This window comes from Rhopilema esculentum, chromosome 3, assembly GCF_057945365.1.
Source record: "Rhopilema esculentum isolate cy_ngs chromosome 3, ASM5794536v1, whole genome shotgun sequence".
Lineage (NCBI taxonomy): Eukaryota > Metazoa > Cnidaria > Scyphozoa > Rhizostomeae > Rhizostomatidae > Rhopilema > Rhopilema esculentum.
The window spans coordinates 3,055,792-3,072,795 of NC_142817.1; the positions used below are offsets into that span (position 1 = coordinate 3,055,792).

At 38.8% G+C, this 17,004-nt stretch overlaps 3 protein-coding genes across 3 annotated transcripts; all 3 read right to left on the minus strand.

Annotated features, from left to right (window-relative positions):
- Positions 1-769: 769 nt before the first annotated feature.
- LOC135692392 (protein rolling stone) lies at positions 770-6,720 on the minus strand. The gene is made up of 3 exons (XM_065210481.2): positions 6,629-6,720; positions 6,154-6,362; positions 770-2,469 (listed from the first exon to the last, which is right to left on the minus strand). The coding sequence occupies exons 2-3, from the start codon at positions 6,244-6,246 to the stop codon at positions 1,729-1,731; spliced, it is 834 nt and encodes a 277-aa protein (XP_065066553.2). The 5' UTR covers positions 6,247-6,362; positions 6,629-6,720; the 3' UTR covers positions 770-1,728.
- Positions 6,721-9,208: 2,488 nt separating this feature from the next.
- On the minus strand, positions 9,209-13,772 carry LOC135692869 (protein rolling stone). Its single transcript, XM_089112081.1, has 2 exons — positions 13,531-13,772; positions 9,209-11,917 (listed from the first exon to the last, which is right to left on the minus strand). Exons 1-2 carry the CDS (start codon positions 13,627-13,629, stop codon positions 11,141-11,143), a joined length of 876 nt encoding a protein of 291 aa, XP_088968207.1. The 5' UTR covers positions 13,630-13,772; the 3' UTR covers positions 9,209-11,140.
- A 1,127-nt stretch (positions 13,773-14,899) lies between these two features.
- Positions 14,900-15,775, minus strand: LOC135692391 (uncharacterized). Its single transcript, XM_089112985.1, has one exon. It carries the CDS (start codon positions 15,773-15,775, stop codon positions 14,900-14,902), a length of 876 nt encoding a protein of 291 aa, XP_088969111.1.
- Between the last annotated feature and the right edge of the window lie 1,229 nt (positions 15,776-17,004).

Below are 17,004 nucleotides of genomic sequence, written 5' to 3' on the forward strand. Positions count from 1 at the left end.
GCTGTATTTCTTTTTGAAGCTTTTTGCATTTGTTGCTACCAAGCATCCGAAGGTAGATTTTAACTGAGAAGCTGTGCCTATCGAGCAGTGTCCTAGTCCTTCCAATCGATGTGACCATACCTAGTGCGTGGTTCCTAAACAGAGAGCTGCCAACTCTCTTCACTCTAAACACAAGTGTCGTCATGTCAGGAACTAGAACGAAAATCTCTTGGATTTTTATTCGGCGACAGAGCCAACCTTGCCCCTTGGAGATGCATGCTTCTCTAGATGTGTGTAATTTCACTTTTTTTAATGCTGGCATTTTTCTAGATCCCTCTTCAGCATTTAAGTTAGATAATGAATGACCATATCTAGAACGTTTGGCTCTTGCACAATCCCGGGTGACGAAAAATGAAGTTTAGTATACATTTAATCAAAGTGAATTTCAAATGATTAAAAAATTGGTGAGAGTAAAAACCCTATCAAGAAAAAGCCAGTCGTGACTATTAGGAACCACGCTTAGAAGATCTGGCAAGTTACACCTATTTGTAACAGGACCCGCGCCATGAATTTGAAAGTAGGGGAGGCAGGCTAAAAAAGTAGGGGCCAAGGCTCCTTACCCCTTTTACTACAGCTTTAAAACTACTTGCTCCGCAAAAAAGTGGGGGACCATGGCCAGACCCCCCCCCCCCCCCGGTGGCGCGGGTTCTGTGTAAAGATGATATAGTTTTCAAGCATTGCCTGATTTGTCGTTGTTTTGTTATGGAGTCATTCGGTTATTTTCCCCCCATTCTCTACTAAATATCTTCTCATAATTATGAACTTGCAACAAAAACAGTCAATAGATACTATGTACATATATATCAAAAAATACATCTTTTTTATAGTATTAAATCACATTATCTAGTATCTCCCAAAAAACTAATTCCACTTTCAAATTACTCAATTCTAATAAAATCGAATTCGAACGTTACGTTCAAGTTTAAAGGATAAGGTAAAAGGAGGACGAATTAAGGTGGCTACACAAAAACGGCTTTAAAACGCCCTGTAAAACATCACTAGATTATATAACGTTGTGTTTTAGGGATAAAGATCCCTACAAAGAATAGCTATAGAAGAGCATTCCGTGCGATCATCCCCTTCTTGATAAAATGAACCATCTTCAACCCAACCTTATAACAATCAAATTGGACTTCTTGACGAGGAAAGAAAATTTACAACTACGTTCAAGAAATCTCAAAATAGCCCTATTGGGGGTTCGTTGACTTGGATATTAACGGATAGGGGCTTATTAGAGGGGCATAATTAGACTTGGGTGGGGCTTATAGAAATCGCCTGAATACCGCCATATATCTTGTTTTCAAAGCTCCTTACGTTCTTCAAACTTACTTGCGGAAAATCCATTTTAGAAATTATGTTAACACCATTCAAAGAGCAAAAGTGCTGATTTTTTAAGCTTTCGTTTTCAGTCGAATATGTGATTGATCGTTGTCTTGCAATATCTGTCTTTTATAAATCAGCAAAAAAGGTGATGGGGCATATTAGCATTTTTGCCTCCAGGATATGGGCTATTTAGGAAGAAGAGTTGAGTTAACGGTATAACAAAAAAGCATTTACAATCCCTATAAAATTGCAGAACTGAATGATCTCTGAGTCGTTTATACATTTGCACGTCTTTTAAACATGTTTGTCACATCTGATCAACTAAGTACTTCAGGTTATCTTTGAATGCAAAGCCAAGATAAATTCTCAGACATTCTGAAACTCGAGATTTGCATTAGCGTCTTCCCTTGGAACAGGTTCTTTCTTCCCCAACAAGGTCAATGCAAACCATAAAAGCTGGATGAGGGGTATGGCAATAAACATTCCACTCAAAGCAAGAGCTGCAACAGTTGGTCCGTTAGAACCGTAATCTAAGATTTTGCCATAAACCAACTTTCCAGTCTGGGACCAGTAAATTGAGTTGTATACCAAATAGAGTCCTAAAAATAGCGACGAGTACACGAATTGCAGTAATCGTATGGGAATTTTATTGATTACGAAATCGATCACCATCAAAACGAGGTTAATTCCATGGCGATCAATCACAAGGTATGTGTGTAATGATGGCTTGAAACCTCGTTTTTTATTTGGTGCAAGCATTACCCAGAAAGCAATGAAAACAAAAGTGCACATTCCAAGCGAAAGGTTGTACAGAAACCAATGTGCTCTGAAACGAAACCCGATACAATATTGAGTTTGCTTGGTTACAGTAGCATCATTGTCACAAGGATCTAGACAGGCACTCTTCATTTGATGAATATAGTATATGGTAATATTTATTGCTGCATAAAGAAAGTAGACAGTGATCAAAATGTAGTTTGCACTTGTTAATGCAAATATCCATTGATTTTCTGCGTGCTCCCAAATTGACAGAAACATCATTATGGCACAGTAAACGAACATCAGCCATCGAATGAGAAGGTATTTCATCCACGTGATCCATTTCCACTGAAAGAACAAAAATTTAATGAATGATAAAATATCATCATTGAACACAAAATTGATAGGCATACGACATGTCTAATCAGAAAGTGCTATTTATAATTTAAAACATAATTTTTCTGCCTAATAAATTACAATGTAATATGTTTGTGGTGATAAGTCTCACAACTTGCCCCATTCATATTCAGGGCGACCTTATCAGAACAATGTGTAAATTGAAGTAAATGGTAAGTGAGATCACATTTTTATAAATGATATGTTATCCAAATTATAAAATTCAATGGAAATCGCTCCAAGAAGATCAGGGATATTACGCCTAGTCCCAAGACGTTTCAGGAACACCTGAAGCTCAACTTGTCCCGTGACCAACAAGTCTCGTTGCCAAATTCACCAGCTCTGTTTTGCACAACACACCTATCCCTTCCAGAGCCCGTAAAAGTTTCTACCTCTTCGTGCTTCTGAGAACCTTAAAATCTGTAAACGTGACCTCACCTCCCTTCAAGTCTTCCCACCTCTCTTCGAGGAATCCAGGTGTTGCTAATCTAGGGTCATAGCGAACTAGAGTCACGGTATTAGGCAGCCCCTCAATAAACACTTACTGGCAAATTAGGGAAAATTTAAATTTTTGTCAGACAAATAGGAAATGGGATTTCCCCTAACATTACTAACGTGGCAATAAAAATTCCAGACAGGGATAATCAGAACACGGTGCTATGAATTGCGGTATATACATGGTTGAGATACAGTTTGAAAAGTTAAAAACGATAGGATGCAGACCTCTTCCATTACAATTGTAGTTTTATTATATTAGTCGTTTTGCTTAAACTTGTGTCATTATGGTATGTGTTCGTCATGTGGTAAAAGTGTATGTTCTTTTATTGAGTACAGTCGAGAGTTATCGACAGTCGACTTTAGGCTGCCTTCGAGTTAAGATGTGTTGTCAATTTTACGGAGTCGTTAGTTTTACGGAGTCATGTTTTGGGGAGTTCCGTTGCATCGTTATACGTCCTCTTGGTAAATTTCAAACGATCCTTTACTTCAGTAGACGCAGGGGCGTCACTTGAGGGAGTATGGGGGGTGGTTCACCCCCTCCCCCCCCAACCACGAAAGCAGGACCTTTTCGCAGGGCAAAATTGATTTTTGCAGGGCAAATGCTTTCTACCAACGGGTCTGTTTTGTTGTTTTTCTTATGTAACTGTAACAAGAAAGTAGGTTATGCTTGTAATTTGTCTACTCCAAAAGTCAAATGATACAGCCTACCTGTGACACGAAGTAGAAATTGCCAGCGTGACCTTGGGCTGGATGGAATAGATTTCTAAATTGATTCTGATTTCCTTTCACCTTAAGTGTTACACCCATTTCTATGGTTACGCCCTTGGTTGATATTTGTGTCTTATTTAAAAACTTTGCTAAAAAGACAAGCACCGCTTGCCAGAAAACTAAGACACTGTAAATGGGCTATTTGAATGAAAATTTGATGGAATAGTTTTGCATATTTTTGTCTAAATTTGCTTTGACTATAACCAGAAGCGTTCTTTAAGAAGGGAGCCGACTATATACGGTTTTTATATCTATTTTCTGTGGATGATATAGGGTGAATTGTATAAGCCCTGTAGGTTTTCAAGCTTGTGTTTGCCAGATGAAGATTATGTCATAGATAAGTCTTTTCCAAAATATTCAACTATGCTCAAGATATGTTGTTCCATTGCTGTCATGAATATGTTGGCATAATTTGGGGCAAAGGTTTTTTCCATTGCGATGCCTTAAGGGAGGTAAATAAAATTTACCATTACAATCTTCTTATAAGAGACAGTAAATTGAAGCTCAGGCTGGTTGTTCTTAATTTTTTCGAAAATCTGAGGCTGAAATGTTCTTAATTTGTTCTTAAATTTATAGGGTATAAGCAGTGTGATTGCTAGCTTTTCACTCTAGGGAGGCGTCCAGGCCTCATTTGCCACATAGTGCGTGAGAAAACCTTCATTTGCCGCCATGTTTGAATATTCACCGGAAAAGCATCCCAAGATGACAAAAAACTCCTCGTTTTTGAGATGAAACATTGTTCAAAGTTACATTTTACGGTAGCTCAGTGCAAAATATGCAGCCAACCCCCCCCCCCCCAAAAAAAAGTATGAAGTGACGCCCCTGAGTAGACGAAACGGTTAAAACCAGAAGTTAGCATGACATTTAACCTATCAAAACATGCCCAGGTAAATTGAAAGATTTCTATTTGCTGAATTTAAACATGCTAAGGCATAATTCTTTTAGAGGGTAGCCCATGAACGGATTACTATGAAGAAATAATCAAATTCTGGAGAGGGAGGGACAAAGAGGTTTCTAAAAATTTTTATCTATGTTTCCGGCAAATCCAACTTTCATAAAAAGGAGCTCGAGCAAATATTCAACTTGATCATGTCCCCTCCTCTTTGCCGTTGATTCTATTGTCTTCCAAGGGGTAGGTAGGGGGTGTAACTAGTACCTCTCTCTGCCAATCTCGGACCGGCCCCTTTGAGATTATTACCCGCGCTCCTGCTCCCGTTTTGTTTATGTAAGAACAAAAGCCTTGCGTGATATCATAAAGTAGCAGGTCCAATAAATTCCCCATCAGTGACTTTTGTGGTAGCCTAGTCCTCTAACGCCCCCCCCCCCAAATTTACTGCAAACCTACGATAACAATACGATAATTGATTTGAGCTCGCTTGCTTGAGCTGCACAAACATCAGCTGAGGTTTGAGAGCAAAAAGAAAGGTTTTTTAAAACAAATAAGGATTAAGTGCCGCCCTCGTAACAGATCTGATTTCTTTGTTCATCTGCAAATTATAAACAGTTTCAATTATTGCCTCGTTACAGGTGGGTGAACCTGTTGACTTTGTACAGATTTGGTGTACTGATTCTGATTGATGACTCAAACTTTTTTACAAGAGCGATATAGCCTCCCAGGTTATCCCTGTGCCGAGTACACTCCCATCACCGGGAAAATGGGCAGGTTGTTTCTTTCTTTTAAGGAAGGGCTTTTGATTTGCCACAAAAAACGGCCTCTCCATTGACTGAACATGCATATTTGCTACCTATAAAACAAGGAATCCGGATAATAAGTAATCAGCCGCGAAACCGCATCTTTTCTTAGCACAAAGAGAACTCAGCTTTGATACAGTAACAACAGTTAAATAAGCACTCATTACTAATCTAGGACCACCTCGAGAATCCAACTCCTCTCGTGATTATTAGCTTCCAGAGACATAAAGCATGTAGCCCTAAAAGGGGGCTAGGGTTTACCTGGCTTCAGGCGCCCCTTTACAATCCAGTAGGTAATACTTTACCCATACCTTGGGGATGTTTTAAAAACCGAATTGGAGAACACCATCCCAAATATTTTCTCGCTCGTAAGCATATCGTTTCTTTTAGGTGACAATACTGCTCATCGCTAAGGCAATACAAGTCTCAACCATTGATATCATGTTTCATGGTTCAAGCTCAAGCAGCAGTTTTTGCATCTGCAGCGGGAACAACCAAACCAGGAAACAAAACGAAGTGTAAATTCTTCGAATCGCTCCATTTTCTTCTCATATCTGTACAAAACATAGACAAAGTTTTATTTTCAATCCTGCTGTTCCTCGGTAATTGCAATTTAAGGACATTGACAACTTAACATCAACGCAATCGTCTCGATTTCCGTCAAAATCGTGAACTTACCTTCGATTCCACGAAGTGATTATCTGAATGCCAATGAAACCAACAATTTGTGATTTTGAACTGTTCTTTGAGAATCTCTGCGAATCGCGACATGTTTTCTATTCTCAAAGCTTTAATGATCTGATATAAGCCTCTTTTTGCTCGACCAACAACTTCCGGTTAAGCGAGTTGTCCTCGTCAAAGACTGTTGACACAGGCTGGTCATGAGCCTGCGCACAAAGAAATTGTTTCATCAAAGTAGTGTTTCTGCTTAAAAATGATACCTCCTTATAATTCCCCTTAAAAATGATACCTCCCGCTGCGCCACTAAATAATATGGGAGCCGTTGGATTCCGGGCAGCTTCAGCAGAGGCTTCTTTCTGACAGAGACAGCGTCATTTCGTGATCAAAAAGTATAATTTTTCTTTGCTGCAACTATATAGTAATGATGAATTTTTAAAAAAAAATCAATAACAGATTTGTTAAAAAAGCTCACCTTTTCTCCAACTGGATTGCTTCAGGCAACAGCTAGAAGATTGGGAGACACTTGGAGCGAAAATAACAAAATTCGTGGTAACTGTATCTTTAAAATCCATGCACTGAACCATCTACCCTGGGTACCAGACTCCCTTTATATAATATATTTTATATAGAGTGAGTCTGGTACCCAGGGTACGAGCCATTAACCAATAAAGTGAAGTGGCATCTGATCAATATTGGCATCTTGGATCTTAACTGCAGTAAAGTAAATAACATTTGGGGGGGGGGGGGTGGTCGGGAGTGCAGATCCTCAAATTTGACGACAAAAATGGCGCTAGGAAGAGACGTGCGCACGAGTCTCGACCTCATTAAGAAAATTCACCAAGAGCGGCACCGCAAAGCAGCGCTGAGGCTTTCGTGGGCTTTATGCCATCCAACAGTGTTCCAGTAAACGTGTTACACTGGTTTCGCCCGACATAAAACACAGACAATTTTTAGGCAGGAATTTGATACATAATAGGGGTCATCGGTAGTCATTTATAGATATCAGGTTCTATTGGGAACAAATGTGTGTTCTTGTCTCGTAACATTACCATCCTATGATTCCAGCAATGTTTGACTGCACGTTGACGTAGTACTTACGTAGGCCGGTTTTTAATACGTATTGAGGATATTGTGATGAATGCTTATACTCAAGCATAGTCAATAGAAAACGCCATGTTTCAAGTTAACTGTTTTTGCTGCTAACTGATTTCAGCGTGCATTGCCAAATATGCTAAAGTGCTGTACGTGCCAAGGTGCTAAATCTTGGTATGTGCCTACTGGCCATTTTTTGTACGTGTCATTTGTGCCAACGTGCCATAAGTTTAAACGTGCAAAATAGCCATTTTTGTTACGTGCCAACAACTTGCCATAGGATTGTACGTACCAACGTGTCATTTTTTGTTACGTGCCAACAATCTGTCATTAGTTTGAACGTGCCAAAGTACCATTTGTGTACGTACCAACAACGTGCCATAGGACTGTACGTGCTGACGTGCCATTTTTGTTACGTGCCAACCAGTGGCGTAGCGTCCGGGTATTCAAGGTATTCAGTGAATACCCTGAGATTTCTCAGAAAGATTATTAATACGACGTATAATTGTAATAAGTAAAAAATGTTTTGGGGCTATTGATTCTGGTTGAATTCGTTACCTTCGATATTCTACATTTTGTACAAGTACAAAATATCATCAAATTCATGGAAACAATAACGCTGCGAAGCATAGAGAAGCTGGGAGATCTTTGAAGCTAATTTTGAAGATTGAGCTACTTCATGTTGTATGGAGATCGGTCATGAATACGCAGTGAATACCCTAGACGGTACTTTAACCAATCAAAATGCTCCTTTCCATGAATAATATTTGCCGTTAATCAGCTAAAACAATGGTCCTGTACGCTGAGAAGTATGCAGCGTACAGCCTCAAAGTTGGTTCAAAATAGTCTCGTTATGAGATCGATATAAACAGTTAATGGACGTCGGAGCGGTTGGAGTGATGGAGCTGCATCGAAAACAGTAAACATGACTTAATTAAAAAACTATTGCAATATCCGTATTACTGTTTCATAATCATTCTCTCATTTGACCCCTAATCTTAATCTACCAACAGCAAAGTGGAAAGGAAAGGTAGGCTGCTCTGCTACATAATGCTACACTGACTCAGATCTGTTCCCTCTTGAAATGCCAATTTGTTATTGCTTGCCAATCAGGGATGCTTCTGTTTGTATTATGTGATAGAATTAAAGTAAATGCAGATAGGCATGGATAATATCTTTAGAGTTGCTTGGTGTATTCAGTTATCTTGTTGGCCTATTTTGTTTGCATTATTCGAGCGCATTTATTTGCATTATTGTGCAGTCTCATCTCATTACCTTCGATTCTTTCAAATATTAACTTGCATTGAAAATATCACGATTAGGCCATGAAGAAAAACGTCTATACTGCATACCACAAAATCATTTATAACTCATGTAATGCCCTATGTGAATAATTTTGAAACTTTCGAAAGCCCTTTTGTATTAAGGTATTAAGAGTAGGTGTTTACAGTTACTTCCTCTTTACATCAGTGCAAATGTTAGACGATTCAACAACAACTATTGGGACGTATTTCGACCAGTAAAGTTTTACTGGCTTTCAATGATATGTTTTGATTAGAATTACTTTTGATGAAATGGTTAGTGGTAATTTGATGCAACGAATGAGTTCGAAGAGTATATTTGAAAAGGGTCCTTTAGCAAAGTATCGTTTTCATCATAGTAATGCCCTGACAGTGCAGTACTTGCCAACCGAACCAAAAAGAAAATGAGATAAAATGTCAATAGCTAGTCCTTTTAATCTTCCTATTATCCCCCTATTTTCATCAAGCCCCATCGAGCCACACCCTGCCCCACCCTTTTGTTAAATAGAGAATACCCAGTTGAAAAAGTCACGCTACGCCACTGGTGCCAACGCGCAATAGGTTTGTGGTTTGCATTTGCCAGCATGCCAAAATATTTTGATATCACAATAACTATTCTATTTATTTATACACATGACTTTTAGATAGAAAAAACGCAATTCTTAAAAGTTGCACTTTTTGCAAAAACGTTTCAAAGCAGTAGCATCAATAACATACAAACAAATCAAAGTTTAATGAAATTTTCATTAACAAAATCAAAAATATTATGCAGATGCCAAAGATTCTCGGCCCTTTCACTCAACCGAACAGATGCAACGTGAAATGCAACAACAACAACAATTCATGTGTATATGCAAAGTGTATAGTATCAATAACGCTACAGAGATTATATCAAAAACATCAAATCGTATCTATTAGTAACAACTATGATAGATACACGATATATTTATGATAATATATAGGATCGATGTGAGGCAAATCATCTGCTTAAAGTGCAGGGCATTACAAGTTTTGTCCTCCAAAGAAGAGATGTTTGAAAGTTCGTTGTTATCTTTTGCTAATTTTTCATTGATATGTTCTTATTAGCACCTTTACTTTTACCCAGATCATCGAGAAAGGGAACATTACAAAAGAAGGGTGTCTTTATTTCTCTCAGCTTCAATAGGCTGATACATTTGATTAGAGGGAGGTGGGCATTGAATAGAGTATTAATTGTATGCGAAAAAGCTCTACAATCATAAAATCTATGCTAATTTTTTCTCCCTGATTGCACTAAGACCAAGTCGAGTCTCGAATCCTTGATTTATCTCATCGGTAAAACAATGTATGGTCCTTGAAGTACGCTGCCGCCATTGTACGTGAAGACATAGGAGGGGCTGTCACGTAACCGAAAATGGTATGTTAGCACGTTGGCACATACAATAACCAGTCCCTCATTCTTCAGGCCAAGCTTTAAGTAGAAAAAGTTTCATTTCCAACATCTTGGGCGATGCAAGCATTACCTAATTGAATTGTAAACAGAATATTTCTACATTGGGTAGTTCTTTATCGGTTAATCTTAAACCAGACTAAACGCCTCTTTAGATACAGGCCAATGACACTTTATAACATTTTCGAAGAGCGGAATGGACTTTGGCTGCCTCTGGCCAAAAATTTACAATTTTGATACTAAATTAAAGATGAGCAGAACTGTCATACCAAATTTTATAAAAGCTGCAGACAGTGGCAATCCTTTATATTTTTTGGAAATGTTTTAGAGAGGTTTTTTTCCAATTTTTTCAGCAGTTTACCTAGTTGATTCGACAATATAAATGATAGCGAGCTTAGCACGCATTTTTTTTACCCCTACATGTCACCTGAACGTCTTACTTGGGCTCCATGCTTTTGTAGATGAGTACGTAGCGGAGTCAATTCCTTTCCAATATTTTACTATGTAATCCTCACCCAACTAGCTAACATATTAAATTAGATAACTACGGTTAACTATGGGAAAATCTACATGGCAAACAGTTTTCTACAGCTACAGGACAGTTGCTAGTCTATAAGTGTTCTTGCACATCGACTGATTTACAACCACATGTATGTATGGGCTAATTATCCCCCCCCCCCCATCCAATCACTGCAAATTGGTCATGGTTCTGTGGCCCCAAATGATGTTATTATATCTAATGTGACTTGGTCGGAAAGAAAAAATTTTCCTGGTCTTGTCAGTAGGTTGTACCGGGGGATCAGGCGATTCACAGCGCACGCGCAAGCGAACAAAAGTCTGAACCGGGGATAGGCCTTTTAGACACAACCATCGTTTTTTCAACAACAGCAAGATACCGTTATTCGTCTAATACTAGGCCTTCAAAACCAATTCGTGATGTTGACATTTGCTTAAACCTGACAGATATTAATTTAACAGAATAAAAGACGCACAAATATGCATTACTACATGCACTTTATTTTGAATGATGTTATTTGATGCCGTACTGTTTAGCATTGGATTAAATGCGGAATAATATGAGGCGAGAGAACAGGCAGAAGAAACTGGTCTTTCTACATGTACATGTATTTAGAAACCGGCAAGGCCAGTTACATCACGACCGTTAATTCTCAATTAGGTTCGTTTCACAAGAAGTCAGCTCGTAAGTAGCTTCAGTTTCAGTGTCAGTTCCTTTTGAAAGGCGCCTTCTCAGAAGGTACAGCATGAACCAGATCAGTTGTATTAATGGAGCTATTATAAAAACTGCAGCCGAAATCATCCCCACCGCCTTGCCTGTGTGGCGCCCATAGTCAAGCACTGGTCCATACACAAGGTTGCCAGTACTGGCCCAATAAATGCAATTGGATATGAAGTATAAACCAACCAGGCATGATGGATACACACAGTGCAGCAGGCGCATTGGCGTTCTGGAAAGGGTGAAATCAATGAGAAGAATTAGCAAGTTTATCCCATGTCGATCAATAGTCATGTATCTGATAGCAACATTTCTGCTTTCTTTGAATTCCCGGTCATCGCTTGAAACCAAAAACCAGTAAGCAAAGAAAACAAAGGAAGTTACATTCACTGCAACATTCAACATCACCCAATGGAATCTAGTGTATACTTTGAATATCTGGCTCTTCCAAGTATCCTTTGAGGCACCTTCAGGCAAGTTATGGTTATTCTCACGTGACCACCAAATGTACATTGTTGATTGTACGCCACAACTCAGGATGTACACAGTGACAAGGACATGGTTGACACTGGTGAGGTAGATTACCCATGCATGATTGCGGTCTCGGTTTGCAATAACGACTGCTGCAGCAACGAAGCTTGCAAAAGCATAACCACACAGAATTAGGCGAATTATCCAAAAAGGAATTTTATTCAGGCCATTCCACTAAAAGGGAAGTTGATGATATCAAAAAATTTCAACGCAGGTGAATCAACCCAGTTAAACCCTACGAACTTTATTATTTGGCAGGAGTTTTGCAGGTTAGGTCTGAGTGTCACACACCAAGATGCTACTTTGAAATGCAAATCTTAAAAAAGGATGTTATTGGAGAGACGAACGAGCGAAAATCTGCTAGTGTGTGGCAATCCTCTGCACTGGAGTCAAAGAGCATGCGTAATAGAGATTACGTTCCATGCGCATGCTCTTGGATTCCAAGACGGGGGTTGCAGGATCCGTCGCGTGACATTCTCTAGAAAATACCTAATAGAGGAATTTAACGACCCTTTTCTTTATTAACTAAAATTGCAACTATTTTTGACATTTTCTCTTTGACAGTTTCTCTTTAACAGTTTCTCATTGCAGAGAGACGACGTCATAAGGTAAATTGAATATACAGTAGTGTTTTGTATAATTTCATTTTTGTTCTGCGTCTTCATTTTTTGGCAACACTGGGGCATTCAGCAAAATACTCTGCATAAAATTTTACTTGTGTGATGGAGGTTGGTATTGGATCGACGTGGCAAATTAGAAACTTGAATGTCACGCCAACCAAATAGCATCCCCATACTTAAATTTCTTGAAACTATTCCTGCCTGAATGATGAGTGGTATGGTATATATGTTGATGATGTAGGAGCATGTTCACAATAGCCACAGGGAGGATACTGAATGCAAACGACCCTGTCCCTCCCCATCCACACATACTAACAGAAAGACTTCCAGGCGTTGTGCTTCAACGTTTATTCAAACATCACTAACATAGAAACGTAACCCTTTGTAACCACTTGTAATTTGTTAAGTGAGTGGTGACAGCAAACAAATTTTAGAATAATTTTGACTATATAATCAGAATAAATGTTATAAAATAGCTCCATGAGTGAAAAAGCAGTTAAATTCTGACTTAGGCGAAAACTCCGAAGCCCAGAGCGGGTGGAGAGGGGGGGAGGGGTTCGGGGCTACTCCCTTGTCCTCACATAATTTTGCAATTTCCATTCTTTTGCTTTTATTTTGCCCATTTTCTTGTGGATTTGACCCTTCTGGCCTTTCTGCCTATATGAGCGTAGGCTTGGTTTTTATCCACTAACTATCATGCCACACTTCCCTTTGGTACTTCCATAGACTTTCCCAAAGTGTATATTAGATAATCCGCAAGGCATGATTTGGGAAGTCTAATACTTCCATTGACCATACCTGATAGAAGTTACAACCAGTATAGTTGTTGTTATGCCATGCAATCTGGGCCATTGCTAGCGTGACACCCCCTTAGCATCGTTATAACGACGAGCGTACGCGATATAGGTGTGCTCCGTCGGTAACTTACAGACTTCCTTGGCAAATAATGATTGTTCACTCAGTCTGTTGGCAAATGGGATCTGAGGGATCTGAGCAACTCCTCTCCTCCCGCTTTCTGACCTTGAGCAAGAATAGCTAGCGACGGTCCTGCATGCTATGCTATATTACATCACATTGTCAAAATCAGAATATTCCAAAGCATATTTCGATAGATTTCTCCTGAACATTACCAGCTAAATTCTGGGAGTTCAACAGATTAACAGTTACCTGGGATATTTGAAAATCTAACGGTTTTCCATGATCAAGACCAAGATTTGAAACTTTCAGTTCCCTTTTCAGTACAGCAGTTACATCTGAAAAAGGCATGCTTGCACTCTTCAATCTGCATTTATCTACAGCTACCCAATGCTTGCATCGTTACACGCTTTATACCCGTAATGTCGAGCTAAATACTGATGTTGACAAATTGATTTCGATGTGGCCTAGCAATCCATCTTCAAACAAAAACGATCAACAATCAACCGGCAGCAGATTGTTGATGACAATGTTGATGGAATTTGCTTCATTCACAAGATAAACAAATGAATGCGAGGAAAGGAGATTCCTATTGTCAGAAATTGAATCATTTCATCTGCTCAAGGCTCCTTGGATAAGGAGCATTGTAAATTTCAAATGACCCGTTTCATAATTGAAACTATAGTTGTCTCCATCATTTGGGAGAAGCAATTACAATGCGTTAAGAGCAATATACTCTATTACCTCGGAAACAAGCCTACCTCTCCAGCTCTGGCCCATAGGTTACTGAATGCACAAATTTCACAACATTTAGTTATGAAAATACACAGAGATTCGTTTATTGAGAGTTCTTTCGAAATACTCGTACATTAGTTAAAAGCTCTCTTTTTACATATTGTCTCTAGGTCCCTTAATTTCGCATGCGCGGGGGATGATGCTCAAGTGTTGTGTGTCACTCACACTGAAACGGACATTGACACTATACTATAGTTTATGACCAGTTGATGCATTTAAAATCATTCAATTTATTTTCCTTGACGCTTAAAAAAAGAGGCTTGTTCCCCCATGACTTGGTAATGGGCAGTGGCGTCGCCACCCCAGTCTTCCCAGAAGTCGATGTTGACTTTCTAATTTCTCGAAATCCGTTGAAAAATCTTTGGTGGGGGGTAGGGGGGTATGGGGGTAGTTGGGCTGATCAGATCAATTTCGACTTTCGCACTGGCAAAATTGCTTCATGTTAGTGTTTATTAGTGTTCACACTATTGTCAAACCAACAGTAAAAAAGGTATTATTATTATTATTATTATGGCTAATTAAGTGATTCACAGACACCTAGATGTTAATTGGTCCGGATAATATAGGAGGGAGCAGTCAGCAACAAGCTGACAAAGGTCCCATTCTGTCATCTCAAGTTAATTACATAGACAATGTCTGTCTCAGCTGTTCCTAGCAGTGCTGTCTTTTATATCACCTGTAACTTTACATCAATTCCGATGACTGTCACCCTTCTTCATATTCCACAGATTTCCGATTTGCTCCTTTAATGGTTGATATTTCTCAATTTTTTCTTGTTCTTTATCTTTTACCCTATTATCACCAGGAATGGCAATATCGATTATCTTCACATCCTTTTTTTCTTGTCAACAACAACAATGTCTGGCCTTCTTGCTTCAACAACCCTATCACATTGAATCATAAAATCCCACAGTAGCTTAAACTTGTGATTCTCTAAAACTCCTTCAGGTTTCTGTTCATACCATTTTGTGGCTCTTTCAAATCCGCACTTTTCCGCTAACAACCAATGAATATACCTTGCCACATTGTCGTGTCGTTTTTTATATTCTGTTTGTGCCAGTTCAGCACATTCGCTCACCAGATGACTAACTGTTTCCCTCTCGTCACCACACATTCTACATAAAGACGTATCACTTGTTTTATCAATGTAGTGCTTGGTATAATTAGTGCGCAGCGCCTGCTCCTGTGCACTACAGACTAATGCTTCAGTGCACCCTTTCAGATGTCCGTTCCTTAACCATGACCAGCTTTTTTCCCAATCAATTCTGTCAGTATTCTTAGTAAATTGCCCATACATTGGCCTATCTTTCCATCGTTTTTCCAAGTGCCTTTTTGTCTCATTTTTATGTTCATTTGGTGCTACTGCCTCCTCAGTATTCATTGCCCCAAGGTCTCTCATTTTTGACATAATATTGCCTCTAGCATGCTTCACATACCGAGCCAGGTTGTTTTTCTCATTTTCAATACAATTCTCACAACTTATCAGCCCCCTACCACCCTTTTTCCTGCTAACATAAATTCTTGCTACATCGCTACTAGGATGAAGTTCTTTATTCATTATCATTAATTTCCTGGTTCTTCTGTCCATACTTTCTAGCTCGTCTTTACTCCATTTAATTATTCCTGCTCCATAGCGAATCAGGGAGATTGCCCAGGTATTTGTCGCTTTAATCTTATTCCTTCCATTGAGTTTCGACAGCATGACAAGTCTAACCCTTCTGAAATATTATCTTTGAAATATCTTCTTCATCTCCTCTTTTTATTCTATCTAGCTCTGTTATTCCCAGATACTTATACCCTTCTTCACCAACCTCTTTGATCTTTTCCCCATTGACAAGTTCAATTCCTGCACTTCCTGTTAATTAGGCTGTCTCCTTGGAATATTCCTCTGCGAATATTTACAAGCCCTAGAGTTTCCCCACACGATGTCAGTTGTACTTTCCAGTTGGTCATAGATTTTTCTATAAAGTTAATAACATTGTCTGATACTCTATAGAGCCTTAGACATTCTTTTATCAAGCTGTGGGAAACCATGTCGTAGGCTGATATATTATTATTATTATTATTATTGTCATTATTATTATTATTATTATTATTATTTATTATAATTATTATTATTATTATTATTATTATTATTATTATTATTATTATTATTATTATTATTATTATTATTCCTGCTAACATAAAGAGCGAAACCAAGAGATTCGCTCTTTATGGAAAGACTCTAGCACTGGTACAAACATACAATATGACGTTTATCCCAACACCAAACAAGTTCTCAAATCCATCCAAAGTGAACACGAAAACCGCATTGAAAACGTTCTTACATCTCAAGGATTTATTATCTCGTGCATCTTAAAATTTGCTTCTAAGGGAACTAATCAATTTTGGTCTAGTGTCCAGCAAAAGTTACCAAAAAACATTTACAACTTTACCATCAAATACCTAAACAACACTCTTGCCACTAGGAAAAACCTCTGCAAATGGTCAATTACTCAGTCATCTGCCTGCTCTTTCTGTCTCCAACCAGAATCATTACAGCACATAGTCTCTAGCTGCAAGAATTATCTTGCATATGGAAGGTATACCTGGAGACATGATTCTGTACTTCTATATTTGGCTAAAACCCTTTCAACACCTAGAAACAGCTCACTTTACGCCGACCTGCCTTCATTTCTATCACCTTCTTTAATCACAGGCGACTCCTATCGACCAGATCTTGTCTTCGTAACTGAAGATCGAATCCTTTACATGCTAGAGCTTACTGTTGGGTTCGAAAGCAACATCGACGAAAACAGTACTTGAAAAGCTAGGAAATATAGCGATCTTATCAAGGAACTGAGCCCTGCCTATAAACGTGCTACCTTTGTTAACCTTTCTATGAGTGCCCTTGGCATTCTGGGAACCTCATCTACCTCTCTCTCCGACATG

What these genes read in the sequence shown, in the direction of transcription:
- LOC135692392 (XM_065210481.2), bottom strand. Translation starts at nt 6,246, where the DNA reads ATGTCGCGATTCGCAGAGATTCTCAAAGAACAGTTCAAAATCACAAAT. An exon ending in ATCACTTCGTGGAATCGAAG is followed by an intron (nt 2,470 to 6,153) that starts GTAAGTTCACGA and finishes TTGTTCTTTCAG; the next exon opens with TGGAAATGGATCACGTGGAT.
- LOC135692869 (XM_089112081.1), bottom strand. Translation starts at nt 13,629, where the DNA reads ATGCCTTTTTCAGATGTAACTGCTGTACTGAAAAGGGAACTGAAAGTT. An exon ending in TAGATTTTCAAATATCCCAG is followed by an intron (nt 11,918 to 13,530) that starts GTAACTGTTAAT and finishes CTTCCCTTTTAG; the next exon opens with TGGAATGGCCTGAATAAAAT.
- LOC135692391 (XM_089112985.1), bottom strand. Translation starts at nt 15,775, where the DNA reads ATGCTGTCGAAACTCAATGGAAGGAATAAGATTAAAGCGACAAATACC.